At 36.6% G+C, this 27,904-nt stretch overlaps 4 protein-coding genes across 5 annotated transcripts; 2 read left to right on the forward strand and 2 right to left on the reverse strand.

The window, feature by feature from the left end:
- The first annotated feature begins 3,086 nt into the window (after nt 1-3,086).
- Nucleotides 3,087-6,432, forward strand: LOC18051598 (dicarboxylate transporter 1, chloroplastic). Its single transcript, XM_006446052.2, has 3 exons — nt 3,087-4,271; nt 4,621-4,842; nt 5,693-6,432. The coding sequence occupies exons 1-3, from the start codon at nt 3,168-3,170 to the stop codon at nt 6,053-6,055; spliced, it is 1,689 nt and encodes a 562-aa protein (XP_006446115.1). The 5' UTR covers nt 3,087-3,167; the 3' UTR covers nt 6,056-6,432.
- Nucleotides 6,433-9,061: 2,629 nt separating this feature from the next.
- On the forward strand, nt 9,062-13,362 carry LOC18051599 (protein DETOXIFICATION 42). The gene is made up of 14 exons (XM_006446053.2): nt 9,062-9,569; nt 9,679-9,803; nt 9,982-10,103; nt 10,193-10,405; nt 10,575-10,771; nt 10,899-11,034; nt 11,173-11,269; nt 11,370-11,470; nt 11,765-11,928; nt 12,132-12,203; nt 12,294-12,410; nt 12,507-12,602; nt 12,870-12,991; nt 13,092-13,362. The coding sequence occupies exons 2-14, from the start codon at nt 9,733-9,735 to the stop codon at nt 13,132-13,134; spliced, it is 1,551 nt and encodes a 516-aa protein (XP_006446116.1). The 5' UTR covers nt 9,062-9,569; nt 9,679-9,732; the 3' UTR covers nt 13,135-13,362.
- A 236-nt stretch (nt 13,363-13,598) lies between these two features.
- Nucleotides 13,599-16,512, reverse strand: LOC18051600 (disease resistance protein RPM1). The gene has a single exon (XM_024191428.1). It carries the CDS (start codon nt 16,453-16,455, stop codon nt 13,636-13,638), a length of 2,820 nt encoding a protein of 939 aa, XP_024047196.1. The 5' UTR covers nt 16,456-16,512; the 3' UTR covers nt 13,599-13,635.
- Nucleotides 16,513-24,369: 7,857 nt separating this feature from the next.
- On the reverse strand, nt 24,370-27,839 carry LOC18052320 (zinc finger CCCH domain-containing protein 56). 2 transcript variants are annotated; one of them, XM_024191244.1, is made up of 3 exons: nt 27,710-27,839; nt 27,112-27,145; nt 24,370-26,876 (listed from the first exon to the last, which is right to left on the reverse strand). In XM_024191244.1, the coding sequence occupies exon 3, from the start codon at nt 26,849-26,851 to the stop codon at nt 24,713-24,715; it is 2,139 nt and encodes a 712-aa protein (XP_024047012.1). In that variant the 5' UTR covers nt 26,852-26,876; nt 27,112-27,145; nt 27,710-27,839; the 3' UTR covers nt 24,370-24,712. The 2 variants fall into 2 exon arrangements, with proteins under 2 accessions (XP_024047012.1, XP_006446119.1); XM_006446056.2 differs by lacking the exon at nt 27,112-27,145.
- Nucleotides 27,840-27,904: the final 65 nt, after the last annotated feature.

Raw genomic sequence — 27,904 nt, forward strand, 5'->3', positions numbered from 1 at the left:
AATGTTTTGTTTTGTCAATGTTATCTTCCAACAAGTGTAAACATAATTTCATATGTATTTAATAGAAGAATTTATAAATTTAGATCATGAAGAAGAGACTAAGGGTTTACAAGTAAATTTATATAAGGTTATATTTGTAATATAAAATGTTATAAAAAAAAAGAGTGTCAAGAGTATTTTATTGGGTTTAAATAGTTTCATTCTAAATAAACAAATAAGAAAATAAAAAAATACTCGGTTGAGAGATTCGAACTCTCCGCGGCGAAACCCAATGCACTTATCAAGCCAAGGCCGCAACCACTCGGCAAGCGACAGTGAGGAGACTGCGGTGCGCATATGTGACTTTATATATCTTAGGACAAAGGGTACAAATATTCTCAATAATTATATGATTTCATTCTAACAAATGAAACATAAATGATTTTTAATTATGAGATTTCTTTTTAGAAAATAGTAATTCCATTATACAAAATAGCAACCGTAAATATTGTACAACAACATTAGCACCAATTAATAATAATAATAATAATAACTATTGTAACAGTCTCAATCAGTCGAGCCATTGCATAATACATTGATAGTCTAGAGAACAAGATTACACAAGATAATGTATACAATAATTTTGAGCTCCGCAAGAGTTGGTTCTTCTTACTCGTATAATGATAGTTCATCTACTGAAAATTGATCTAAAAAAAACTGAAATATTTTATATCTGAACTTTAAAGTGTTCAGATATAGCAAACATTATAACTGTAGCTTAAAACAAATAAAAATAATGTTCTATTTACAACCACCACAAACATGAATTTGGGTGGAGAAAATTCAACTTTCTTTCACATAAGTTTGAAAAACAATGTGTTATCCAAAGATAAAAATAAAAATCCACCAAAGAGGAGGTAACTCATGTGGTGAAAATAAGAGGAAAAAAATTGTATTTTTAATAGTGGAAAAAATGAGATGAATGAATGAGAAAATGAAGATTTATAAAAATACATCTTGCTTATTTAAATATTTAAATGGATATGGGATTTTTACTTAAAATTACTTTTTCATTAGACTCGAATTACTTTCCGTCAGACTATATTTAAACTTTAACAATTACTTTGAACATTCCTTCAACTCAAGAGTCAAATACACTCATTCGATAAGTTTTGATTCATGTGTAACACCTAAATAGTTTTCAATTAAATCTCTTATTTTTGAATTATTTTGTTAAATTTCACGAATAAAATTTTTAATTTAATTTTGGTCAACTCAAATCGCTTCTGCAAGGGAAATCGGCTTTTGGTTTCGAAGAAGAGGCAGAACAAAATCAAAATTCTCTAGTAAAGTACAACGTGGGTGGGCCCAAAAATCTCGACACACTTTTAAACGTTCGCAGGATCCGCTTACAAATCGGACTTGCCCATGCCCGCCCTGCACGTGCATTTCTGTGGTGCTCATGAGCTCAAAATGTGCCACTGCAGATTCAGGTGGCAAGTCGGTCATTTCACTTATCACTCACTCCTGGCCTTGACTCCCCGACTTTTCGGGGCCACCAACTTCATATCTTTACTTTGACGATTTAGGCTCTCGACAGACTGCAGACGCAAAGCGACACAACAATCAACCAATAAGTACTCGCCGCGTCTCATTTCTGTCCTTCGATTGGCCCACACCAAAAAAACGCTAGTCCGCCTCAGCGAAGGCAGCTTCCGCCAACTTGCCACGTGGACTCAGCCACTTGTTCTCCCCAGCGCACGTTAGCTAAGCTGGCACCGAATAATGCCAACTTGGCCGGTTGGCCAGAAGATCTTTGAGTCAGACGGAGCTTTCATGCCACAGAGACGGCATTTACAAAGCTTACAACTCAAAAAGCCCACCGTATATCCCTAACGCCATCTCCACCGTCCATCATAAATCCCACGCTCCACAATCACCCACCTTATTTTTAACCTAATTATTTCGTTGAGATCCCTCAATTCCTATATTTTACGAACTGAAGCCATAGTTTGGCACAGTGCCTTAAGTAGATCCATCCTATTAATCAAATGAAGAAACATAAAAAATTTTGTTGGTTAAAAAAAGGACCACTTTAGTGACCTTACCATGTAACATAAACTTTTTGTATTAGGATAACTAAGTAAATTACGACTAATTTCTTATTTTTTGATGAATGGATTTAGATAAAAGTCTAAATATTAAAAAATAAGATACACATATTTTTCACTATACAACACTCACAATATTTAGCAACTTATAATCAAATTTTAAAAAAAACCTTATTAATACATAATAACTACAAATATTCTCTTATTGAACCATCTTTAACTGAAATATATAAATACTAAAGATAAATGAAGAGAAACTTTAGAGATTATATATATATATATAAATACTTTCAAACTCATTCTAAATAGTAACCATATTAATATACACAGTGGCGGACCCAGAAACTAAAATGAGGAGGTGCTTAGTTCAAAATTTTTTATTTAACTTAGATTTTTTTAATGTTCACTTAAATACATTTTAAGTCTTATAAACTCAAATTTTATTATTTTCTTTTAAATTCTAAATAATAATAGTAATAAATTATTTATTTTAAATACGTGAAAATATCATTTTTTGAAGTAGTTTCCACAAAATATTTTAAAAAATAAAATAATGTGGCTATTGGGATTTTAACCAAGATTTTGAAACTATCAAATAACATTCTTACTATTGAACTACGAGGCTTTTAATATATGAAAATGTGTCCACATTTTATTTATGTAACTTTTTCAAAAGAGACTTGGGGTACATTTAAAAGAAAAATTAATGGTTCAGGGGGGCTGAAGCCCCTCCTGGACCTTAATTGGGTCTGCATAAGAATATACAGTATTAGTTATTAACTTATTATATTGTAGCATTTGTAAACCTTACCAAAATGTAATTAGTTCTACTAAGCTAACAAATAAAAGTAATCACATTTTTTTTTTAATTTGACCCAACTAATTTCATATCATTAAATATTATCATTTAACGTAAAGTTAGAGATTTTTATATTGAAACATAAGAGATGGAGGACCTAAATGATAAATAATTTCTTATAATTTACAACCCACGCATTTTATTTTCTCTCCTCCTTTCATATGTTTCACTGATACGTCAGAGAGAGTTTAGTTCCCAGAGCTCGAAGCCGCTCAACAATGGCGTCTCTGGCTCTCACTCCATCTTCTTGCTCTCTGGGGCTCCACTCTCTCACATCACGCTCCCTGAAACTCACACCCAGATCCACATCCACTCGATTACACTCTTCGAACTCAAATTCAAATTCGTTGACTCAAACAAACAATCTCACTTTCAGAAATCAATACTTTTTGACAAACCCATCATTAAAATTCAAGAGACTAACAGTACAAGCTTCTGCTTCAGCGGGAGCAGCAGTGGCGCCAGCTCCAGAGCAGAAGCCACAGCAGCCATGGCAGGGAGCCGCGCTGAAACCCTTGATAGCCTCAATCGCCACGGGATTAATCCTGTGGTTCGTCCCCGTCCCGTCCGGCGTCTCCAAAAACGCCTGGCAGTTACTCGCCATTTTCCTCGCCACCATCGTCGGAATCATCGCCCAGCCGCTTCCCCTGGGCGCCGTGGCTCTGCTGGGCCTTGGCGCCTCCGTTTTGACCAAAACATTGACGTTTTCCGCCGCCTTCTCCGCCTTTGGTGACCCCATCCCCTGGCTCATCGCCCTCGCCTTCTTCTTCGCCCGCGGGTTCATCAAGACCGGGCTCGGCAACCGGATCGCTTACCAGTTCGTCAAGCTGTTCGGATCCTCGTCTCTCGGGTTGGGATACAGTCTCGTGTTCAGTGAGGCGTTGTTGGCTCCGGCGATTCCGTCCGTTTCCGCCCGCGCCGGCGGGATCTTTTTGCCTATCGTGAAGTCTCTGTGCCTGGCGTGCGGGAGTAACACCGGGGACGGAACGGAGCATAAGTTGGGGTCTTGGTTGATGCTGACGTGTTTCCAAACGTCAGTTATTTCGTCGTCTATGTTTTTGACGGCGATGGCAGCGAATCCGTTAAGTGCCACGTTGACATTAAATACGATTAATCAGCCAATTGGGTGGATGGATTGGGCCAAGGCGGCCATTGTGCCCGGTTTGGTGTCGTTGATTGTGGTGCCATTGCTGTTGTATATTATTTACCCGCCTACTGTGAAGAGTAGCCCTGATGCGCCGAAGCTGGCTCAGGAGAAATTGGAGAAAATGGGACCTATGAGCACGAACGAGAAGATTATGGCTGGCACTCTGCTTCTTACGGTAACTTCTTTTTTTTTTATTATTTGATTAATTTTTATGATGTTTTAGTTGTTAATGATTCGATATTTGCTGAACAAGATAACTATAGCTAGCTATTTTGGACTAACTCTAGTTGCTGGTCATTCTATGATATGGGATTTTTGAATTCTAGGACTATAAATGAGCATTAATAGGTAATGATCAAAATTTGAAGTGTTTTATAATTGAAGAGTTGATGAATGCGAGGACCAACTGTGTCTTTATGGCAGCATTGTATTCTAGAACTTAGGCGTGTATGCTTTTGTGGAAGCTTATGAACTTGCCTCCTTTAGTGATGGTTTGTCTCATTCTCTGTTCTTCATTATATCAGGTAGGGCTCTGGGTTTTTGGTGGTAGACTGAATGTGGATCCTGTTACTGCTGCAATTCTTGGATTGTCTATCCTCCTTGTCACTGGGGTTGTGACTTGGAAGGAGTGCTTAGCTGAATCCGTTGCTTGGGATACTCTGACATGGTTTGCTGCTCTTATTGCTATGGCTGGATATCTCAACAAATACGGTCTTATCACCTGGTTCAGCCAAACTGTGGTCAAGGTTTGTCTTCTTTCCATTTACACAATCTCATTGTGCATGCCTTTTCTCAATTGTGGATCAACTGCTGAATTTTGATTGCATGCTATGTTGATGGCAATTCACTTGGTTGTTTTGTTTTTCATTTGTAGTAGAACTGTTGTACTAACTGGAAATTTGAGTTCTTTCCAGTTTACACTGTGTATTTCCTGGCGTCTTGATACCTATAATTCCCTTTCTATTTTGTCTATAATTTTACTGAAACATTGAGGCTCTTGCATTAATATTGCAGTGCAGATTAGAGGGTTCCCCTGCTCTCTTTTTTTAACTGTTTTTGAACAAACAGACTAGTATCGCTACACAGCTGTTCATTTCTAGGCTTCCAAGACCAAAAAGCAGGATCTTAACTCCTTTCTTAGAATTATGCCTTTGGTGTTGGGATATATATATCCCATCAGTTCTCCGACTTCTAAGGTTGTATGGTTTGGTGCTTGTTCTCAATTTAGAACTTAAGCAAATTGAAAGGTCGACTTTGTAAGGGTTTCCCGTTTTTCTTCCAGTCCTGCCTTTGGGTTTCTTTTCTTTAATTGGACAGTGGTTTGCAGAATTAAATACTTTTGATGAGCCTTCACTTTGCATCTGTTATTTAAATTTCAGGGCAGTGACCCTCACCAGATAAAGACACGAAATTAGATGCCACTTTTTGAAACAATCACTGTTGCAACATGTACATATATTACACAGTTGACATAATATCTAGTTTAAACTTACAGCTTTACCAAACCCATCTACTTTGCAATTGGGGCTTAGCCAAGTTGAGTTTCAAACATGACTTATGAAAGTATTTACTGACATATTATTGCTCATTTTGCAGTTTGTTGGTGGATTGGGTCTTTCATGGCAGCTATCTTTTGGCATTCTGATTCTTCTCTATTTCTACTCCCACTACTTCTTTGCAAGTGGAGCTGCTCACATCGGTGCCATGTTTACAGCCTTCTTATCTGTTGCTAGTGCTCTAGGCTGTCCACCATACTTTGTAGCCATGGTGCTCGCCTTCTTTTCCAATCTCATGGGTGGTCTCACCCACTATGGCATCGGGTCAGCACCTGTTTTCTATGGTGCCAACTACGTTCCCCTTGCCAAATGGTGGGGATACGGATTCATCGTATCTATCGTCAACATCATTATCTGGCTTGGAGTTGGTGGTGTTTGGTGGAAATTCATTGGTTTGTGGTAAAGAGGCTGTTACATAAAAAAATTGCAGTTTTTCTGATTATTGTTGGCCTGCAGGTTAGTTTTCCAACTGGCGGGTAACTTTTCTTATTGATTCTTTACCATAGAAATAATTATTTGGTGGAGACCTTGATTGGAGAAAACGGTATAGATCTATATGAGGTCTATTTATTTAGAGCGGGAAGTAGGTTTGTATCTGAAATTTTGACGCCGCAAAAAAACTACCTTCCGATTATTGATTAGTGATTAGTTCAGTTTGATGCCTGAATATCGCTTGTATTTTTGCAACCTTACTTGTTTTTTTTTTTATTTTGGTCTCTTTGATGGATTAGGTTGTTCTTAAAGTTTCCATTTGGAATTTACATCTTCCGAATTTACTCCTGAAATTACCGATATTAATATAAGTTTCAAATATATATATATATATATTATGACACATTATTCATGAAATTAGAATTAAAAATTCTTCATACTGCCCCTATCACATGGACCAATTAAGAAGGAACACGTGGTTTACAAGATTTTTTTGGGGGATTATTGAAATATATATTACTTGGTGGGCTTCCGTGGGCCGTAAGTAATAGTGCTGGGCCACTTTGTAAATGATTGCAAGTCGGTTGGTAGCTCAACATTTTTCCAAACTTTTTCTCAGTTTCCAAACAGCGATGAAACAGTTTGTAAAACGGGAGAAAGATCACAGTTTCTTCCTCTGCCAATAACAAAATTAAAGAGAGTCAATATGTGAATACATTATTGATACATAATTTCGTACGAAAATAAACCGTCCAATCAATGAATTATTGTACATTTAATTTTCCTTAATCACAAATTGTTATTAGCAAACCAATGGGATATCAATTATTTGCGTATTTTGAAATGCAACCACCTAAATTTTGCAACATTATGAACGATCCATCTAGTTTGATTTCCTAAGGTAGGATTAGGACATAGCCAACCTAACTTTATATCTCAAGTCAAAACAAAAGAACTTTTGGGCAATTTTGGTAGTGGAATCTTACTATGATCTAATATGCTCATGGAATTTATTCTAAAGTAAGAAGATAAGTGAAATTATCAAATGGGGTTCTTCTAAAGTGCTTTTCTTGGTCACCACTCACATTTAAGGGAAAGAGATGAGTAGTAGGTAATGAGGAATAATAGCAATTCACATGAAGTGCCTTTTTCCCTGCTTTTAATTACTTTTATTAGTTTTAGGTTAGCTACCACAATGCTTAGCACTTTTTTGGGATTTCTTTTTTATTTTTTCCTTCTTCAAGAGTAGTTTAAAAAAAGTAATCAAAACCATGGACTAACATAAATTGTGCACAACCATGAGCTTTGTTTATGCAATTTGTTATGGATATTATAGTGAATATAACAAAGATAGAAGAAGTTTTATTTGGTTTCATTCTTGAATTTGGTAAAAAAATTAGGAGATTTTCTAATTTCAATTCATAACAGATACATTTCTTTTGTTAGAAAAAAAAAATTCCTAATCTTATTTTCCAATTACCTAATTTCTTGCGATCGAACCATCTATTTTTTAAAAAGCATTTTAGCCTTTTAATCATGATAAAATTAACCCACAATTATTTGCAAAAAAATTCTGTTAAAGCAAAGTTTTAAATACTATTATTCTTTTAATGCAAAATGCTCAATGGTGGTATAAACATTAAAATTTAAAAAAAGTTTTTTTTTTTTTTTTAAAGCAGGAAGTATATATGTAAGCATAAGCATTTTTGTTAGTCAACTTGATTATATAATCTGTAGATTCTGAAAGAAAGTAATAAAGCTCCACTACTGAATTAAGTTTTTTTTTTTAATATTTATGTACAAGTGGTTGGAATTTTTGTCGGGAGTAAATTGCTTTTTAGACATAAAAAACATTGATGATGGGGTTTTTTTTTTTTTTAATTCAAGCAATTAAAGCAATTCCAGAACCATAAATAAATGAACAATTAAATCAAATGAGGTCATTTCATAGGATTTGTTTGATTCTTCTCAAATGGAAAATAATGCAATTTGAACTAACACAGCCACTATTTATTATTTTATTACTGTCATAATTGTAAAACAGATGCGGGCAAATAAAATTTAATAACTTTGTCGAAATTTAATGTCTAATTCAATGTCTATTGGTACCTGTCCCGTCGTATTTAAGTTAAAATCAAACCCAAGAGTTTTAAATCAAAGAAAATGACAGTATTACTATATACTATGGCAACTTATATTTTCTTTAATAATTTTTAAGATTCGAAATCACAATCATCATATTCTTAATTGCGAGACTTGCACACTAATAATAACAGTATACTACAATTATGATGGTAATAAAAGTAAATAGTCTATAAATTAAAATATCAAATTATTATTATTATTATTTTAAAATCATCCAGCAAAATCGAAAAACAAACAAACCATTAATAGAAAAAGAAAGAGGGTTGAAGAGCAAAAGACTAGCAAGCAAAATGGGGACAGCAATTTAGATACTAAGAATAGAAAACATCAATCACAACCTGTTATGGATAACTTTAGCTTCAAAATTCCCCCAATTCCATTCCACTATTTGTTTATTCAGAACCAAAAAATAAATAATAAAAAATTAATTAAAGGGCATTGCCATTTTCCCTTTGCAGGTTTCAAGGTTTCATTCACATGATGATGAACCCTCAAACCTGCATTGCCTTTGTTAGTTACTAATGAACATGCAGTTTCAGATACCATCCAAACAAAAGGTTCGTAATTTGTGTTTGAGTTTCGTATAATATTCACCTTCTTTCTTTTTGGTCATTATTCCTTGGTATTAATAAAGATGACAATGGCCTAAAGGCATTGAAGCTTCTTCTTGCATGAAACACACTTGGCAGTCATGCATGTATATGCATGCAATGTCACTGTAGGATTTTTGTGCAAAAGGGTTTTTTTTTTTTTTTAATAGCAGACACATCACGCATGTAATACATGCCTTTTTGCAGTCAATTCAATCACAAATCAAAACTTTTGGCCCACCATGATATATTACAAATTGTCCACCTTTGTGGTTTAGAAACAGCTATCACACAAACCCACAGAACAAATAACTGATTCTGGCTTGTGATTTTACAAGTTTCATCAATTCTATTCTTTGAAAGTGACTTGACTGTTCATTTTTTTTCTTTAGTTTGGTGGGGGTCTATTTTTGATGTTTCAAAGTTGAACGTAATGGCTTTGAAAGTAATTCTTGGTGGTGGTTTCTTGTTTTGATAGGTGTAGAGATTTTAGAGCTGAAATTTCTTTGATGCGTCGGCTCAAGGAATAAAATTTCCCTAATTTCCCTCTCCGGACTTTCTTGGAGAAGTGAAAAGGTATTACTGCTCCTCGGGGCAAGAAAATTCTAGTTTCCTGTGTTGAGGGTTTGGTACGGAAGTTTGAAAGTTTGGTACTATTCAGAGACTTAAGTTTTTATTCTCTTGAATGGAAGCTATTGGCTCCTAAAAGGAACCTTCTTGGAAAGGGCTTTCTTACTTTGAAATTAAAAGGTACCAATTTTTCTATCAACTTTGAATCAGGAGTTTTTTTTTTTTTTTTTGGTGGGTAGGTATTAATTATTTAAAAACTTTTAGAAACTGATTTGTGAAGAATTTACAGGTACATTATTTGCTGCCTGTAAACAACTTGGAGAGTTGGCTTTTCTCCAAAGTAATGGCTGAAGAATTTGGCTCTCCTGCTTGTAAGAAGAGTCCCCCAATCTTCATTTTCTTCAAGGATATCAGGTATCATTCTCAACTTTTCACTTAGCGCAACGTTATGAATTTGATGAGTTGAGAAGCTAGCTCAAGTGTTTTCCTTTTGGAAAATTCAGCGTTAAATTTCTATCGTTTCAGAGATGTTGTAGGAGATAATTGCTCACCTTTTTTTCCTTTTTTTTTTGTGGCAATCTTATGAGAGCAGACATGCTTTGAAGTTAGATGAACTTGGACTAGAAATAGCACAGATAGCACTGCCTGCCTCGTTAGCTCTGACAGCCGATCCAATTGCTTCTTTGATTGACACAGCTTTTATAGGCCAAATAGGTACAGGGCCATATTGAAATTCAGAAGGTTCGAATGATTCACTAGGTTTTTGCTAAAGTAACTGAGATAGTTCGCTTTGATACTTGTAGGTTCTGTAGAACTTGCAGCTGTAGGAGTTTCTATTGCTCTATTTAATCAAGTATCAAGGATTGCAATCTTCCCGCTTGTAAGCGTCACTACATCTTTTGTTGCTGAGGAAGATGCAATCAAAAGTGTGGCCCGTGAAGCAGAAGAATCTGATAGCATAGAAGAAGGTTCCGCTAATGGTAATAGCGAAGATAGGGAGTTGATACCGAGAAGTGGTATGCTATCTCTACATTTCAAGTGTTTGAAGACCATGCTCGAGTTTTCTTAGCTATGTCTCCCTAGTTTCCACATGAATTGTTTGCACTTGTCCTTTTATTGGATCACAGAATCCATATGGTTTTCCATCTTTACATATTTTTTCTAACTTCTATCTCATTATCTCAGATTCTACGGAGGCTGATTGCGAGTCAAAACCTCTTACTAGTAGCTGTAACGTTGTGAAGCCGAAATATGAACATCAAAGAAGATATATTCCATCAGCCTCTTCAGCTATGGTTATTGGCAGCATTCTTGGCCTCATCCAAGCTATAGTCCTTATAGCTGGAGCTGTACCTCTGTTGAACTTCATGGGAATTGGTTCTGTAAGTATTGCTTACAACAAGGGGAGGCTCTTGAATTTGTTCTGCTGTTATCAATATTCGTGACTTCGAGAGTTCTGTAATCTATTACCTATCCTGACTAAAATGTCTCAATATTTTGTTTGGACAGGAATCCCCTATGCTAAGCCCTGCACAAAAGTACTTAACATTAAGATCACTTGGTGCCCCTGCGGTTCTTTTATCATTGGCGATGCAAGGGGTCTTCCGAGGATTCAAGGATACAAAAACCCCTTTATATGCGACCGGTATGTCTTACAGAACTTGAAATTGAACACTCTGTCTTATACCTTATTCTTTTCCAGCACATGAAAACATTTCTCAAAATATATAACATATTCTATTTGACCTCATTCTAATTAATTTTCTTATGTAAACTAATTCAGTGGCAGGAGATTTAACAAACATAATTTTGGACCCGATATTCATCTTCGTTTTCCGGTTAGGTGTTAGCGGTGCAGCCATTGCTCATGTTATTTCTCAGTAAGTCATATATCCTCATGTAGAGAATACTGACGTCTCTTTCATGTCTTTGAAACATGCTACTTTTGTCTTGCTTTTCACATCTATATGGATATTTCAGGTATCTGATAGCAATTATACTTTTGTGGAAATTGATACAGCAAGTAGACCTCATACCTCCTTCTATGAAACGTCTCAAATTTGGCCGGTTTCTTCAGAATGGTAATTATTCTATCATGCCTTAGCAAGTTGGAATCTGATTAGAAAAGTAACAAAAAAAGAAAAATAGGTCCATTGGAGTCTGGTTGAATTTACATAATACAAACTATAATTGACCATCTCCTATGCCTTAAACATCGCCTACCTATGTGTAAGCGGATTCCATCCCAATTCTTCCTGTGCAATGGCAAGGGATTTTACTAGCTAATCCTGACAAATCAAATTTCTATATATTTCAGATTTGTAGTCAAAGTTTCTTGTGATTCTTTCTCATTTTGATTGTGATTTTTTTTCCAGGTTTTCTATTACTAATTAGGGTGATGGCTGTCACATTCTGTGTCACCCTGTCCGCATCGTTGGCTGCACGGCAGGGACCAACGAGTATGGCTGCATTTCAAGTCTGCTTGCAGGTTTGGTTGGCAACATCGCTTCTGGCCGATGGTTTGGCTGTTGCTGGTCAGGTAAGAGCTGATTTACTCATCTTCAACAGCATAATCATTTCACTTTAGGTTTCTCTCAAGGTTATGTAAACACTGCCAAAATGCTAACCAATCGCTATACATGAAGTTTACAAGAGTGAAAGCTGGCAGTTTTATTGGAGGTTTCAATTGTTTCAAGATTATTTATTTAGATGGCAAACTTCATTTGATTTTTGCCATTTCAGGCAATACTTGCAAGTTCATTTGCCAAGAAAGACTATGAAAGGGCAACATCAAGTGCTGCTAGAGTATTGCAGGTGCTGCATTTTATTTCAGAAAGATCAAAAGGCTTCTGACAACATATAATTTTCTTTTCTCCAAATGACTTTTCACATGATATCCTGTAGCTAGGATTGGTTCTGGGGTTGGTGCTTGGAGCCATACTGGGAGTAGCCCTGCAATATGGAGCAAAATTATTCACAAGAGACGCTGATGTTGTCCGCCTCATTGGCATTGGAATTCCGGTACTCCTCTTACCTTAACACAAGAAACGAAAATTACCTTTCTGACTCTTGAACCGCAAAATTAATACTGGAACAAATATTGCTTTTCCATATCAGTTTGTTGCAAGTACTCAACCCATCAATTCCTTGGCATTCGTTTTCGATGGTATCAACTTCGGAGCATCTGATTATGCATATGCAGCATGCTCGATGGCAAGTATCTAGTTCCTTTATATTCAGTGAAGACTAAACAAGTAGAACTCTTTCATTCTTTGAAGCCATTTAAAAAGTAAATGAAATTGCCCATGAGAAAGCAAAACAGTGGTGGATTTTGAAACATTATATTGTTTATTTCTTTAAGAAAGAAATTACCATGAAGTGAAAATAAAAAGAAACAACTAGTTTATCACCTGAACTTACCTGAATGAACTGTACAGTTTAGCTACCAAAGGAAGAATAATGGTAATTATTCTCCTCCAGGTTTTTGTGGCTTTCGTCAGCATCCTGTGTTTGTTAGGTCTCTCTGCCACCAATGGGTTTGTAGGACTGTGGATCGGTCTGACAATTTACATGAGCCTTCGAGCTTTTGCTGGCTTTTGGAGGTAAATATTGACTTGCTACAAGAACATCACATGCTACTACTAGAAGTTTTTCTGCATATAAGAGAACACCATTTCTTACTTTCTTCCACTTGCACTGCAGAATAGGGACAGGAACGGGGCCTTGGGCATTTCTCAGAAGATAAAAGTGAATTTGCAAATGGTTTCGGCCTTTTGTTTTGCAGGTGTAGTCTATCTGAAGCTGCAACATGTTTCCATAGTTTTCTTGTCATGGAAACAATATAGTGAATACAAATTACTTTTTTTTTTTTTTCAATGCTTCACGCTTTTTTTGGGTGGTGTTTATTTTCCCTTCTATGAATAATGTAAAGGAAATTTCAAGTTCATAAATGTAAAGGGAGAAAATGAAGGAATTGTACGTAACTTTTGTTTATAAGAAAAATTGTAGCATGCAGTTTTAATCTTACAATTTCTTGCTAGCTGTACTAAGGAAAATGCCATGCATTTGTAAATAGTAATCATGAAGTGCATTTTTATAAGTAGTTAAAATGCTAATGTAGAAAACACTTTCTCGGAAAGCACTTATGAAGCAGTCGAAATTACAAATACAAACATAACTACATAAGGAAGCTTTAAAGCTCCAAACTGAAGACATCTTCTCCTTGTGAGTAAGCAGACCTGTCATTTCATTGATGGTTGCTTGGGCTCACTTCTTCCATAAAATGCTGCAGATCTTCTGGTGACAGAGATGAGAGAAATTTACCAGGCTTATAAACATTTTTTCCAGCTCTCTTAAACGAGACAAAGACACATGGTACAAGTTCAATGATCTTTTGCCAGTTCGCGTCGTCAATCATAGAAGCGATTACCGTCAACATACCACAAAATTTAAGAATCTCAAGGTTTCTAAGATGCTCGATTCCTGCTGGAATCTCCTTTAGCAAGGGGCATGGACCAATCTTCAGCTCTCTAAGACAAGGCATTGCACCTTTGTCTATCATCATCAATGTCACTCCTTTCAAGTCCAAGAGAACCAATCTTTGGAGTCTTGGGAACCAGCCATCTTTAAAATGCAATTTCTCATAATCGTATGCGTCTCTAAGCCTGAGCTCTAATAAATTTGGCAAGGCTTGAAGTACGTTCATGGGATCATTGGTTAATTCTGACCAATACAAGCCTATTCTGACCAGATTCTTAAGTTTAAATATCCAGTCTGGCAGATTCTTCATACTTCCCACCAAGTAGAGGTGCTCAAGATATTGAGGAGGAGAACCCAATGATTGTATGTCAAAAGTTTCTTCTCTACTTGTCGACTCTACAGTTAAAGACTCGAGGTTTTCCATATCTGCAATTGAGGCACAAAGATTCTTCCCATCATCATTTGTTAGCTGGATGCCCAACTTTCTCAACTGCCTTAGCTTTCTAAGCTCTTTAAGTATCGTAGAGTTGGCTTGCACAATGTATAGCTTCTGAAGATCTGTTAAGGATCCAAACCCCTCTTGTATTTTCACTCCTCTTTCATGTGTTCCATTATCGCTATGGTATACCAGGAGATAGCGCAGTTTCTTCAAGTTTTTGATCTCTACCGGTAGCTGAGTCACAAGAGAATGCTTCAAATCCAAGGTCTGTAAGTTGAGAAGCCTACCTATGGACTTGGGAAGTACTTTTACTTTGGTATTTCTCACACTCAAGTAGTGCAAATGGAACAGGTTTCCCACTTCTTCGGGAAGAAACTCTATAGGAGCATCTTCAAAATCTAGCACTTTCATCAGTTTGAACTCTGCAACAAGCTTAGTCATGAAAGAGCCAGGCAGTTTATCGACATTCAGAAAGAAAACAGAACGAATCTTTGAGTCTTCAGTCCACTCTAGGACATTATTTAAACTTTGGTTGATTGAAATGCGACGAGTTTTAGTGCAGCAACTCAAGTCCTCTCTGCTCAAGTCCAGACAGAAACCCAAGTCTTTAGTCTTTTCAAGGATAATCTCGTGCATCAGATCATGGACTCGACAACTTCTAGCTCGTCTAGAAACGTGCACCAAGCTTCTGTCAATGAGTTCAGACAAGTATTCTTCCCCAAGTTGTTCAGAAGGTGGGCGTGTGCTGTATGGGACAAAACCCTCAGCTATCCACAAACGAATTAGTCTTGCACAACTAATTGAGTAGCCCTGTGGAAATAAACCGAAGTACAAGAGACATGATTTTAAATGGTGAGGCAGATCATGATAACCTTCCGATAAAACTCTGCTGCAAATCTTTAGATGGGGATCACTTCCTAACTTGGAGCCCAAGCCCTCAAGTGACCTTCGCCATTCAGAAACACTTCCGTGTTTGGTTGACAGAAGGCCACCTACTGCAACAATTGCTAGCGGCAAACCACCACATTTTGCTACAATCTCATGGGACAATTTCTCCAACTCTGGGGGACACCCACCATCAGAGACCGAAGCAAAAGCCTTTCTGCAGAAAAGTCTCCATGCCTCAACTGCAGGCAAGGCTTCAAGCTCATGGACCTGAACAAATGAAGATTGTTTGCAAAAGTCCGCAACAGCCTTGTGTCTCGTTGTGAGCATTATCCTGCTGCCTTTTTTGTTATCAAGTAAAGCATGCTCTACATCTCCCCATAATTCAATCTTCCACACATCATCCAACACAATCATGTAATTCTTGTCATGCAAGTATTGCCTCACTGCAATGATTAGGTCCTTCTCTTCCATGTTGTTCATCTCCCCTAGAGCAGACTGTCCTGTTAGTTGATGAAACTCTTTGATCATTTTTATCAGCAGATCTTTCTTCATGCATTCTCTCCCCACAGTGATCCAAGCCCGGCAATCAAAGTGATTCATCACATATTGGTTGTTAAAAAGTTTGCCGGCAAGTGTTGTCTTGCCTATTCCTCCTTGGCCCACCAATGCAACCACTGAACGTTGTTTTCTTCCATTCACCAACCAACCAATCAATATATCTCTAGCTGACTCAATGCCAACAACTTCATCATCCTCAATGAACAGTGAACCAACTCGAGGGTCATGTGATATAACATTTCTGGTTCGACTGACGGATCCTTGCTCTATGGACCTAAAGCTATAGTGCCTTTCTCTTCGTTGTATATCAGCAAGTGATGATTTGATAACTTCAATCTTGGAGGCAATTCCATGGTGCAGTTTCAGTACATTTATGAAGCAAAAAATTTTTCTAAGGTGATAAGTGAGACCACTACCTCTAGCAAGTTTTGCCTCTTTTAAAATGTACTCATCGATGACATCTTCAATGCGAAAAGCTTCTTCCCTCACTTGTTTAACCCATGTTTTGACACCTTCATTGCTCTCTCCTTCTTCTTCTTCTGCAGCTTCCCTTGCATCCGCATCCTTGAGGAAAGATCTGATGCTCTCTAGTTCATTTTTGATGGACTGAACTTCTTGCTTTGTGCTTCCTAACAAATTGATTTCTTGCACAAGTAGGGAACCCAAGGTTTCAATAACAAGATTCACTGCGGCTTCTGCCATATCTTAAGTAAGAATTTGCAATATCAATCAGAGGATTCTCTATGAACTTTTCCAGGATCAATGAGTGTGATTGCGATTGATCACCCAAAAAGCAAGAGAAGACATTGACTTGGAAAAATGGATGCATTTTAATTTTTGTCACTGAAACAAACAAGTAGAAGGCCACTTTCACAAAAGAATGGGGGGTAACTATCAAGATTTATCATGGGCTACCTCGGCCCAGCCCAACTTAGTTAGATTCGAATTCAACCCTGCAAAAGCAGCAAAACCCCCCCTCCATTTTATTCAAGCAAACCCAGTTGAAAAATGAAAATGTGCAAATTACAACCGCCGCTCAGATCATACCCCTGAGTAGTTGCGGTTCTGGATTCATCAAGTGCCTGCATGTGTGAGGTCCCTTATTTTATTTTTATTATCCTTCGCAAATGTTAGTAGAGTGATGGTGTCTTCTGAATGTTAATAAGGTAGGAATTTAGGTTTGTACCTTAATACAACTGATCTAGATTTGTCTAAATAGATTCTTGATTTCTTAAAAAAGAAAAAAAAAATTAAAGGTTATAATTCAATCATTACAACAAACCCAATTAAAAAATGACCAAGCAATGCTTTTTCCACGTACACCCAAATGAAGTCCTTTAAAAATAGCAAGAGATAAAACCAATCTGCCTCTCATCAAGGCGTGTACTAGACTAATTAATGATGTGGAGAGAAGAAGTGTTGATGTTGAAAAACGACCTTAACTGATAAATTTATTTTTTGGGGAAGAACAACACGAATCCAATCTCAAATGTCAATTCAACTGCAACTTTCCACACTTGCCAACCACAGCACACAAAACCAAGCCTGATGAGTAAAAAGATAAACAACCCGCAACTTTGGTTTGTAATGTACTACCTCAAAACAAAGTTGATCGAGCCGGTGACTCACGTCCTTTGCGCATTTTACTGCCCACCTCTTCCCTGATATGTTCGAAAAGGAACTTACTTGAAAGTAATAACACCGTGGGGCCGAAGTGAGAAAAAGTGGAGAGCTTGCTACCATGGTCAATCTAGCTGCTCAGTCTACGTGCCAAGGTGCCCTCAATGACTTTTCTCACCTTGGTTGACATGCTTCACTTTCTAGCAATCTTTGCTAATGGCAACGCATATCGAGACGTTTACGAAGTCGTTAAAAGGTTAAGGGAAAATAGAGGAGTTCGAGTGCACTTTGTCCAAGGCCAAGCTTAATAATGAGAAAATAACAAGTGAGATCATATCGGCTCAAGTATGACCTCAATGCCCAAAATGAGGAAAATGTCCGCCTGGCAGAAGACTTGGTAATTGAAAAACTTGGCATTCGAAACTCGCCTAACAGAAGACTTGGTAAACTTTGTAAAATCTACACACATCCTCTATTTTTTATTAGTCTTTTTCACTATTAACACATTTGAAACTTAATCTGGATAATTCACTTCCTTTATGAACCTTGCCTTTAATAGTTTATCCACCTCATCATGAATGGCCTTATACATTTCTTAGTTAAACACTCTTCTCTTCTGTTTTTAGGCTTGTGATTTTTATCTATAGCTAATTGATGGCATTTAATCCGAGAGTCTATTCCTGACATATCTTTATTAGTTTGTGAAAAAATGTCATTGTACTCAACCAACAAATTTTAAATCTCATTAGAAATTTCATTCTTCATTTTTATCCCCACCCTTACTACTCTCCTCGGCTCATCCTTAATCACTAGCACTTGTTTCATCTATTCATTAAGTAGCTATTAACACAACCTATTCTTAGTTCATGGATCGACACACGTGATCTACATAAATTCTCTTATGGCTATAGCATGATAGCTTTAAGCCACTTGTTGTTGGCCCCTCATTACTCCAATCCCACCTTGAATTCTGAACTTTACGTATTGCATATAGGTTGAGCTCACTTCTCCTATCTTATTGAATAGTCTACCCAAAACAACTTGGTATGGACTACGCTCATCAACCACCACCCGTGTCACCACCATTGTTTTTGGTAAAGGACTAGACCCTATGGTCAATGATAGATCAATCATCCGAGTGGAATCAACTTTGCTCCTCTGAACCATTTTAATGTTGTTCGAATAAGATTAAGTATGAGGCTGCTTATTTGTAGATCATCTAAAGTTTGTTTAAATAAATTATTGGCCAAGCTATCCTCATTTACAAGAGCCTGATTCAACTCATGCTCTATTAAGGTAACTTTCACTACAAGTGCATCTTCGTATGGATGTGCGACCTCTTCCTCATCTTCATCTATGAACATGATTGGCACTCTTTGGATTTGTTACTTCTTTAGTGTCAGAACATTAAAATTCACTTCATAACTTTTCAAAGAGTATCTATAATAGTTCTTTCTAGAGTGATTCAAATTCCTTGCTATGGTCGGCCTCTCGTGATCACCATCGCTATGTTGTCTCTGTTGTCCCCCCATTTTTCTCATCTCTTCCTTGGTTATCTACATTTTCCTTTAGATATTTATTTTGCACCAGCCACTCAATTTGCTCTTTTAAGTTTATGTATTCCGCGGTCTTATGTCCGGACACTTTGTAAATCTCACAATACTTGTGGTGAGTATTTCCGCCTAGATTCCCCTACAATCCGCTTTGGCGAGCTTAGTAGCCCTTTTATCTTTTATTGCAACAAATATTTCTGCTCTACTTGTGTTTAAAAGTGCGTATCTCACGCTCTGCTCTACCAAGTTCACCCAACGACTTGATCCTAATCTTCTCCGGTCTACAACAGGTGGTAACATAGTATACTCTCTTACTCGGCTATTCTGTTGGCTTTTTCTATAGATACTTTATCTTTCTCGGCCCCGGTCCACTGGTTAAAATTTCCTTCTTTCAATATTTCTTTCCCAATCTCGAATTGGCTTCTCTAGTCGTCTGTAATTAAACAAGCCTATATCGTAATAACACATATTATCTGAGTTTCTATTCAAGTTATACCTAAGGTTTTCTCCTTCACTTACTTAGTTCTCTCATTTGCATTAAACCTATTTAATGTTCTTCCATTCTTTCTTTGCATCTTTAGTTTTCATATCCACCTCGGAGTATGTTGCAATTCTCTTATTGTACAAACTATTCCACAATCAATTGATTCTTAACCATTTCTCTTTAATTCTTCGAGAGCATCTGGGTGTTTAAAGGCCCTCAAATCATTAACTTCTTTATGATACATAGTCACAAAGTTTCTCAAAATTTTAAACTCTTCTTGGACAAGTTTTTTCAACTTGCTTGTAACTTGCTCAGGTATGCAAGAACCTCTGAAATGCACAACAAATAGCTTACATAACTCCTTAAAATTTCTTATGATTCCCTTATTCAATCTCCGATAACACTCCCACCTGTTTTTCTAGAGTTAAAGGAAAAACATGACACTTATCATTCAAGCCCTGAATTCTGGTCATCTCATTAATCCTCTACATATGGTGGTTAAGGTCGGTTTTCCCTTCATAAACTATGCCAAAACCACATACTTGGGCGGCATTGTCATTGCCATCACTTCAGGTGTCAAGGGAGATTCATCACTAAGCAACAATCTTCTTACTACTTTCTTACACTCTGCCTTTGCCTCTAATGTAGGGATGGCAAAATCCGGGTCCGGGTCCGGGTTTAGCCTTTTCGGTTCCGGACCCGGATGGTAATTTAAAAATATCGGACCCAGATATAAACCCGGATATTTATACTCCGGGTCCGGTCCGAGTTCAACCTGGAAAAATTCGGGTTCTCGGATTCCGGGTTTAGAACCCGGATGCTTGTTAAAGAGAAACGATTTTCTCTCTCCTCTGCTATGAATTCCTCCTTACATCTTTAACGTATTACCAACAACAATGGAAAATAATGCAAAATCAAATAACTAAAAATAAATTCAAAGGCAATACCATAATAGAGCATATACAAAATTCAATTTTCAAACATAATGATAACAAATTTGGCGATGATGACGATAAAGTGGGCTTTGTGGGGTTAAGCCAAGAAAAGCCGAAACGGGGAGAAATGAGCTTTGGTCTTCAAAATCATGTATGTTATTCAAACCATTGTTCTCATCTCCACCTTTGCTTTCTTCTTCCTTTGCTGCGGCTGCACTTCTAATCTCCTTTTCTTCTTCCTTTGCTGTTTGGTTTTTTATTTTGTATTCTTTAATTAATTTTTTATTCTTTCTTCATAGATCTTCTTCGCCTCTGATGATGATGAACATGAATACAACAAAGTAGCGAAGCAATGTTGAATGGTGACGATGATTTGATGAAGAGAAGGGCTGAACGAAGAGAAAATGGTTTGGCTTGATGATGATTTGATGAAAGAGAAGGGAGAGAGTGGAAATGTTTGGCAGCGGTAGCGGCAGTGAATTAGGGCAATGCTAATTTTTTTTTCAATTTATATTAAATAAAGATGTCCGGGTCCGGGTTTCGGATTTACAGGTTCATCCAAACCCGGAACCAGACCCGGATACGTCCGGGTTAGTAAAATTTAATCCGGATTCCGGATTTAATTTGTTCCGGTACGGGTTGAACCCGGATCGGATTTTTCGGGTTCATCCGGGTCTGATCCGGGTCCGGATTAAATTGCCATCCCTACTCTAATGCCTCCAGAGTTCTTTAAATTTAGAGCATTCGCTACTCAAGCTTATTTGTCCGTTGGGGGTTTCTTAGCTCTTCTCTCTCTCTTTCATGATCCAGCCCATTAATCCGCCGTCTCAACTAGGGGTGGGCAAAACCGAACTGGAACTGAAAACAATTCAGTTCGGTTTGGTTTTTTTGGGTTTCGGTTTGGTTTTTTTGTTTCAAAAAAATCGAATATAAAAATACCGAATAGTTCAGTTTGGTTTTCGGATCAAACTTTAAAAAAACCGAACTAAACCGATAATATCATTCGGGTCCCTATCTATTATAAAATTTTAGTATGACCTAATATTTAGAAAATATTTGCATATAAAAATTATGTTATCTAATATTTAAAAAATATTTGCATATAAAAATTATGTTATGGCCTAACATATTTTGCAAACTTTTTAAAAAGGTCTTTGATCAAAAGTAAACAAGGTAAGATAACATTATGACCCCTATTGTTTTGATAAGTTATATTATGGCGCAAAAACTTATTTTATTTTATTTACGTTTTGAGCCAAAAGTTTTGAGATTAAAAACAGTGATGATGATTATGAAAATTATTCAATTTAGTCCAAAATTTTGTAATTTTTTTTTGCTTATACAAATTTGTAAATTTTTTATTATTATACATTGAACTGATGACCACCTGTAGTCTCAACTCATTCACTTGCTCTCCTGTATTTTTATTCTCTTATCATACCTTAGTTTGAGGTAACCCTATTATGCTCTGTCATTCACCACCGAGCTCATTTCTCTCTCGTGCTCTACTACTCCCTTGATCACCACTCAAGACCTAAGTTCCTTTGACTTGAGCAACAACCATCCCTTTACCCATCTCCTCAAATCTTGCCATTTGCCTCTTCACCCCTTCTCTCCATCTCTTATCTGCAGTGGCATTCACTTCCTCTGCCATTTGGTGCAAGGTTTTTCTATTTTCGTCATCACTATCTATTGTCACTCTCATAGCCTCATTTTATCAAGTCTTTAAACATACAACTGTTTATACCATTTTCCCTGTTAACGATGCCAAGATATTGATGTCGAAAAACAACCTTAATAGTTGACTTTTCTTTATGAGGGATAATAATGGTTTTGAAAAACAACCTTAATTTTCTTTTTGGGGAAAAACAACCCTTTCTTTAGGGTTTCAAATATCAATTTAACAGCAACTTTCAGCACCTACCAACCACAAAATATGGTTTTGACATGCAAGTGGGGGTTCCGTCGTACATCCTACGATACTTAGGTCAGATGTTTTTTTGTAAATGGAAAGGAAAACTAACAAAAAGGAACTGAAAAATAAGTTAGAATCAAGGAATTCTATGGTCCTACGGTGCTTAAGTCAGATGTTTTTTGTAAATAGAAAGGAAAACTAACAAGAAGGAACTGAAAATAAGTTAGAATTAAGGAATTCTCTGGTCTTGGTGCTGTAAATCTTGTAGAAAGTAGAAGAGTTTTAAGATTGATAACTCAAAGAATTTTTTAGTTAATTTTACTAACCCCTTTCTCTGATGCTCTCTTTAGTTTAAGTAGGCTCTTGGTTGTGGGTGGTTATCTCCTTGGTTTTAGCCTACTCTTTTGAGCAGTTGGACCTAGTTGTCAGTTGAAGGCGATTTAAAAAATTATGGTACATAACTTTCATAAAATATAGGTCATGTTGTCCTAACAAAAAAATTTTCATATCAAGATAGCACATCCTTAGGTTAGACAAACTAGTTTCTAGGTCAAACTACTTCACTTCCAGATTGGATTAGTGGATTTTTATGTTACTCGCATAAATTTCAGATTGTATTTATAAACTAGATCGTCAACATAAGCTTCAGGTTGTAAGTGAGGTTGCCCATGTAGGCTCCAGATTATACTTATAAATCAGGTCACCAACATAAGCTATGTACTCATGAGGTTGGCTTAATTGAGATAGGAATTTGATTAAAGATGTTCAAGTTGGGATTGCCGCCCTTGTTCATTTTTATGGCAAATGCAGGTGTATTGACAATGAAATGTGAGAAGATTTGGATAGTATTTTGTTTTAAATCTGAAAAAGTCTGAATTTTTTTTTGAAATCTAAATGAATATGTGAATGACATGCTTTTTTTTAAATAATATCTGAATATAAGTTGTATTTTGTTAATTTTTATGAATAAAAAAACTTTTTAAACATGATTATTTAATGTTTATCTCCTTACAAATAAAAAAATTAAATTTTATAATTTAGAAAATAAATATATTTTATAGAGATATTTTTAAAATATAATATTTATTTTTCATTTACACTTTTCTCATTCTTATTTTTTCTATTTAGATATAAAGTTTAAAAATCAGCTATAAATTTAAAAAAAAAAAAAAAAGCAAGCAAACAAATTTTAGATCATGTCTGAAATTAATACTTTAAACGTACAACTGCTTAGCCAAACAGATTCAATAGCCAAGTTAATAACAGCTTCTTCGTCTTAAATGGGTCAATGGCATTGAGTAAAAACATTTCTCACCCTAGGTGTAGAATCTTTCCCTTCTACCTGTTAGTCATATAAACACTGGTAGAAATATCGAACTGTACACAGCAATTTTGCATCAACAGAAAATGTAAGATTTTCCGCATTCTATAAATCTCTTTGGTGAAAAGTTTCACACTCCCAAGATTCTGCAAATTCGATTTTCATAGTCTATACCAGATTAGTGAGTCAAATTTCTCAAATGCAATAAGATGGAACTATTTTGGAATTTTCTCAGCGACCAAACACAACAATCTCACAATCATAATAAAGCAATGAATGAATAAACATTTGAAATCGCACTAAATGCCTGAAAAAGGGGCCAACCCTTCACTAAATTATCACATCAATTCCTTGTAATAGAGAAATTTGGCCCACATGTGACATGAAAATTTAAGAATTCCCCACTACAGTAAAGACACAACAACTAGAGGGAAATAAATAAATTTAGTGGGGTTTGGCATCAAATCTGGGTGCATGATACCTTAAAGCACCATATCATATAAGAAAGTTGATTCCACATCACATCTCATTTTCATAAGATAAAGAAATAAATTCCTCACTCCCCCATTCTCATTCATTCGCCACCCACAAACCCATCTTCTCAATAAAGATTTTGAAAGCATCGAAAGAAACTTTCCACCATACCCACTTATTGGGATCCACCTCACTACAGATTCCAAAGCATTAAAAATGGAACAAGTAGGCATATCAAAAGAGGAGAGGATAACAAAATTATTGAGATATTGAAAGAATATTATTGAATAACAATCAAATACATTCAATCTTTCACAATGTTTAAACAATAAATATCAATAATGAAAAAGGGGACAGCAATTAGCAAACCCCCTGATTCATAGAAGAAAAAATAAGAGACCTAGATTACAGAAAGTGTAGCACGAAAAATCCCCAAAACTGGGATCAATGTTTGCTAATACAGAGGGAGTTTGCCATTCCTTCCTGACTTGTTTCGTAATGAAAATAAATAAATAAATAAATAACTCTTGAAGTTAGTCTTCCTCTGGCTTGTATTATTACAATTATCTTCTTAACTGCATATCACAGACTAACCGAATAATAAATTAATATTTCAGTTTTAACTATGTCATACCGCTGTAAAAATGGATTGCTTGGCTAAGCAACAATCTGATCAAGCTGCAACTGATCGAGCCATGCTCCTAAATGATCACCGGATTCACTCTGAGGGTTTAAATTAGCACCCTCTGTAGGGAATGACATGCTTGAAGGTGGAGCTGGAGTTGTTTCTTTCATCTTTGAGGGAGTTTCCCTCATATGTGATTGAACTGTGGAAACATCGAGCCCCTCTCCATTGCGACCAAATGAATGTGATCTACGCAAGTGATTCAGTTCATCAGCCTGGATAGACCAATCTATTTTCATGCTGGGGGATTCCAATTTTGACCAGGAATTAAGCACAGAACCAATAGGACTGTCAGATTTGAGATCACATGAGAGCCTAGGCCCATGTTCACGTAAACTGAGGCTGTGTAATTGTTGCAGCAGCTTCTCACGTGGAGTAAGAGTGGATACACGAGGACTCATTGGAGATATAGGCTCCATCTTCCGAGGTGACATTCTACCGGGGGAAGAAATACCAAATGAAGCTTGCAAGAGAGGATGATCAACATTCATTGGAGAAAACACATTTGTGTTGATTGGAGATGACATGTTTTGCTGCTGCTGCTGTAGTTGATTGAGCACCATTGACTTATGTGAAGGAGAAAAAACATTTGAAGCAGCAAACTGATCAGAATATTGAGGAGATGAGATCTCAGGATAGGAAAGTTGATCAAGCTTTGTGGGTGTTAGCCTGTTCAAACGAACAGACATATTTCCTCCAGAAGAAGTACCAAACTGAGGCTGAGAGTGAGAAAACTCATTAATTAGCTGATTCTGCATTTCAAAATCCCGCAACATGCCAAGATCCTCAACTGGAATGTCTCTTGCATTGAGCGACGATCTCAATCGACTTGCTTGAAGGTTACTGCTTGGAAGATGCAAAGTCGGGATGTTTTGCTGAGGCCAAGCCATGGACAAGCATAAGATATCATTACTGGGAGACATTGGAGGAGTAAACGGAGAAGGTAACATGGCAGAAACAGCTGAAGGGGAACCAGGCAACATATTCATGGCCGTGGCTGACTGCGGTGATGGCATCCCAGATCCAGTAGATGCATAAAGTGGTCGTAGTTCATCTAATGCATGAGCGAAGAAGCACACCCGACGCATACAACTTGTGCCATCTTTGCAGAGTTTAGTCCTATACTGAGCTGGGTGGAGCCAGGACTCAAAAATTCCATGCGCATATTCACACATATCTCCACGGCTGCATGCCCCCTTACGATGATCTGGGCACGGCATACAACTGTAATGGAACTTTCTAGGGTCTCTTCTCCTTGCATTCTCACCCGGATGAGCAAAAGGGCACTCGGTCCAATCATGGGAATAAGCTCGAGAACATGGCCGGATCTTAAATGAATACATGCGGAATTCATCAGATGCATATATGCTGTCCTTGATGTCAGGAAGAGATGGATCGATGGGGTATTCTTTCTTCTCTGGTGCAACAAAAGCATGCACATCATCAGACTTGCAAGTAAGAGAAGATAAAGAACTATCATCCGAGGATGATGAAAGAGATGAACTAGATCTCAAATCGACACTTGAAACCTGCAGTTCATCAAAACTAACTGAACCACCATTCTTCAAAAGGTCTTCAAGGGACACCCTTGAATCAGGAACATTTGGATGGACAACAATAACATCAAATGGACGATTCCCATGGGCATCAGTAAGATTAGAATCAGCACCAGCAAATAAAAGCAACTTGACAACATCGACAGCATTCACAGATCCACCAGAAGCAGCACAGTGTAGAGCAGTGCTTTTATCCAGGCCACAAGTGAGATTTACATCAGCCTTGGTCAAAGACAGAATCAGTTTAACAACATCTACACTTCCATACTCAGCAGCAACCATTAGCGGAGTCCTATGCTGAAGAACTATCTTTTTCGACAAGCGTTGAAAAGAATACCAGAGTCCAACTTCACAGATGGCAGATGTGTCACAAATACATTGTTTAAAACCCTCAACATCATTATCAGCAGCAAGTTCAAGTAAACGAGAGAAAGAATGATCAGATTTCATAGTTTCAGTCGGATTACTCATATTTCTTTGTAGAGAAGGCTTGCTTGGTGGGGAGGCTGATGGAGCCAAAGCCTTAGAACTCAACTTCTCTGATCCACCACACATGATTAAATAGTTTTGAAAGAACAATCTGAAAAGAACAAATCCCACAAATAGTCAACTACTGATCTACAACACCAAGCACATGAAGAATATGCAGAATTCCAAAAACAAATCCGATTATGATAATGATTCCTTAGCATCAATTCCCCCACTCAAAAGATAATAAAGGAACATAACAAAAAACACCCAACAATCTATTTAACAAAATGAAAGCTACCCAATTGAAATAAATCAACTACGAAACACATAAACATAAAACTCACCAAGAATTTGCAGACAAGCAACGCGTACGGATTGCTTAGTCAAAAAGCAAAACAAGGAGTCAATCAAGATTAGAATTTCAGAAATATTTTTAGAAAATAAGTGTCACTGCAAATCCAAAAAGGGAAAGAAATAAAATCTCTCAATATATGCGGGAAATAATATACAGTCAATGATTATCGCCCAAGAATATATATTTTTTTTTTTTAAGTTTCCTATTCTGATCTGGGTAATAAAAACATAAAAGAGTAGCAAGAACAAATAAGATAATTTAGAGAAAATAAATAAAGAAATTCGAATATAACAGAAACAAAACCAACTGGTTTAAGTTACTAAATCTTGTAAAAATTTTTTAAAAAAAAATTTGTCACACGTTTTCTCACCAAACCAACGGAAAATCAAATCATAAATATTTTTTTATCCATTTTTGATCAACTAAAATCTAATTTCATCAAACAGTCACATCACACTAACATACCAACCGCTGACACAAAAAATAACAAAAAATAATAAAATTTAATTAACAGAGGTAAGTACATTCCATCTTAGCAAATTAAATTAAAAAACAAAAATTCAAATCAAATTTAAATGAAAGCTTACAGAATCAGGAGAGTGCGATCATTTATAGCAAAATCCACCAAGAACACATTTTGGGTATGTTTTTGAAAAATTGAAATTGAAATTTTGAGAGGTGAACTTTTGTTTCGCTTCTTGCATTCAAATGAATTTGAAATTTGGACTGAAATGAGAGGGTTTTAAAATATTTGGTTGAGAGAGGTGGGTGACCGGAGAAGA

Source organism: Citrus clementina, unplaced genomic scaffold (genome assembly GCF_000493195.1).
Source record: "Citrus clementina cultivar Clemenules unplaced genomic scaffold, Citrus_clementina_v1.0 scaffold_2, whole genome shotgun sequence".
Classification (NCBI taxonomy): Eukaryota; Viridiplantae; Streptophyta; class Magnoliopsida; order Sapindales; family Rutaceae; genus Citrus; species Citrus x clementina.

Coding starts and splice junctions, on each gene's coding strand:
- LOC18051598 (XM_006446052.2), top strand. CDS start 3,168: ATGGCGTCTCTGGCTCTCACTCCATCTTCTTGCTCTCTGGGGCTCCAC. Junction 4,272..4,620: donor CTGGCACTCTGCTTCTTACG/GTAACTTCTTTT, acceptor TCATTATATCAG/GTAGGGCTCTGGGTTTTTGG. Junction 4,843..5,692: donor TCAGCCAAACTGTGGTCAAG/GTTTGTCTTCTT, acceptor CTCATTTTGCAG/TTTGTTGGTGGATTGGGTCT.
- LOC18051599 (XM_006446053.2), top strand. CDS start 9,733: ATGGCTGAAGAATTTGGCTCTCCTGCTTGTAAGAAGAGTCCCCCAATC. Junction 10,406..10,574: donor GGAGTTGATACCGAGAAGTG/GTATGCTATCTC, acceptor TCATTATCTCAG/ATTCTACGGAGGCTGATTGC. Junction 11,270..11,369: donor ATTGCTCATGTTATTTCTCA/GTAAGTCATATA, acceptor TGGATATTTCAG/GTATCTGATAGCAATTATAC.
- LOC18051600 (XM_024191428.1), bottom strand. CDS start 16,455: ATGGCAGAAGCCGCAGTGAATCTTGTTATTGAAACCTTGGGTTCCCTA.
- LOC18052320 (XM_006446056.2), bottom strand. CDS start 26,851: ATGTGTGGTGGATCAGAGAAGTTGAGTTCTAAGGCTTTGGCTCCATCA.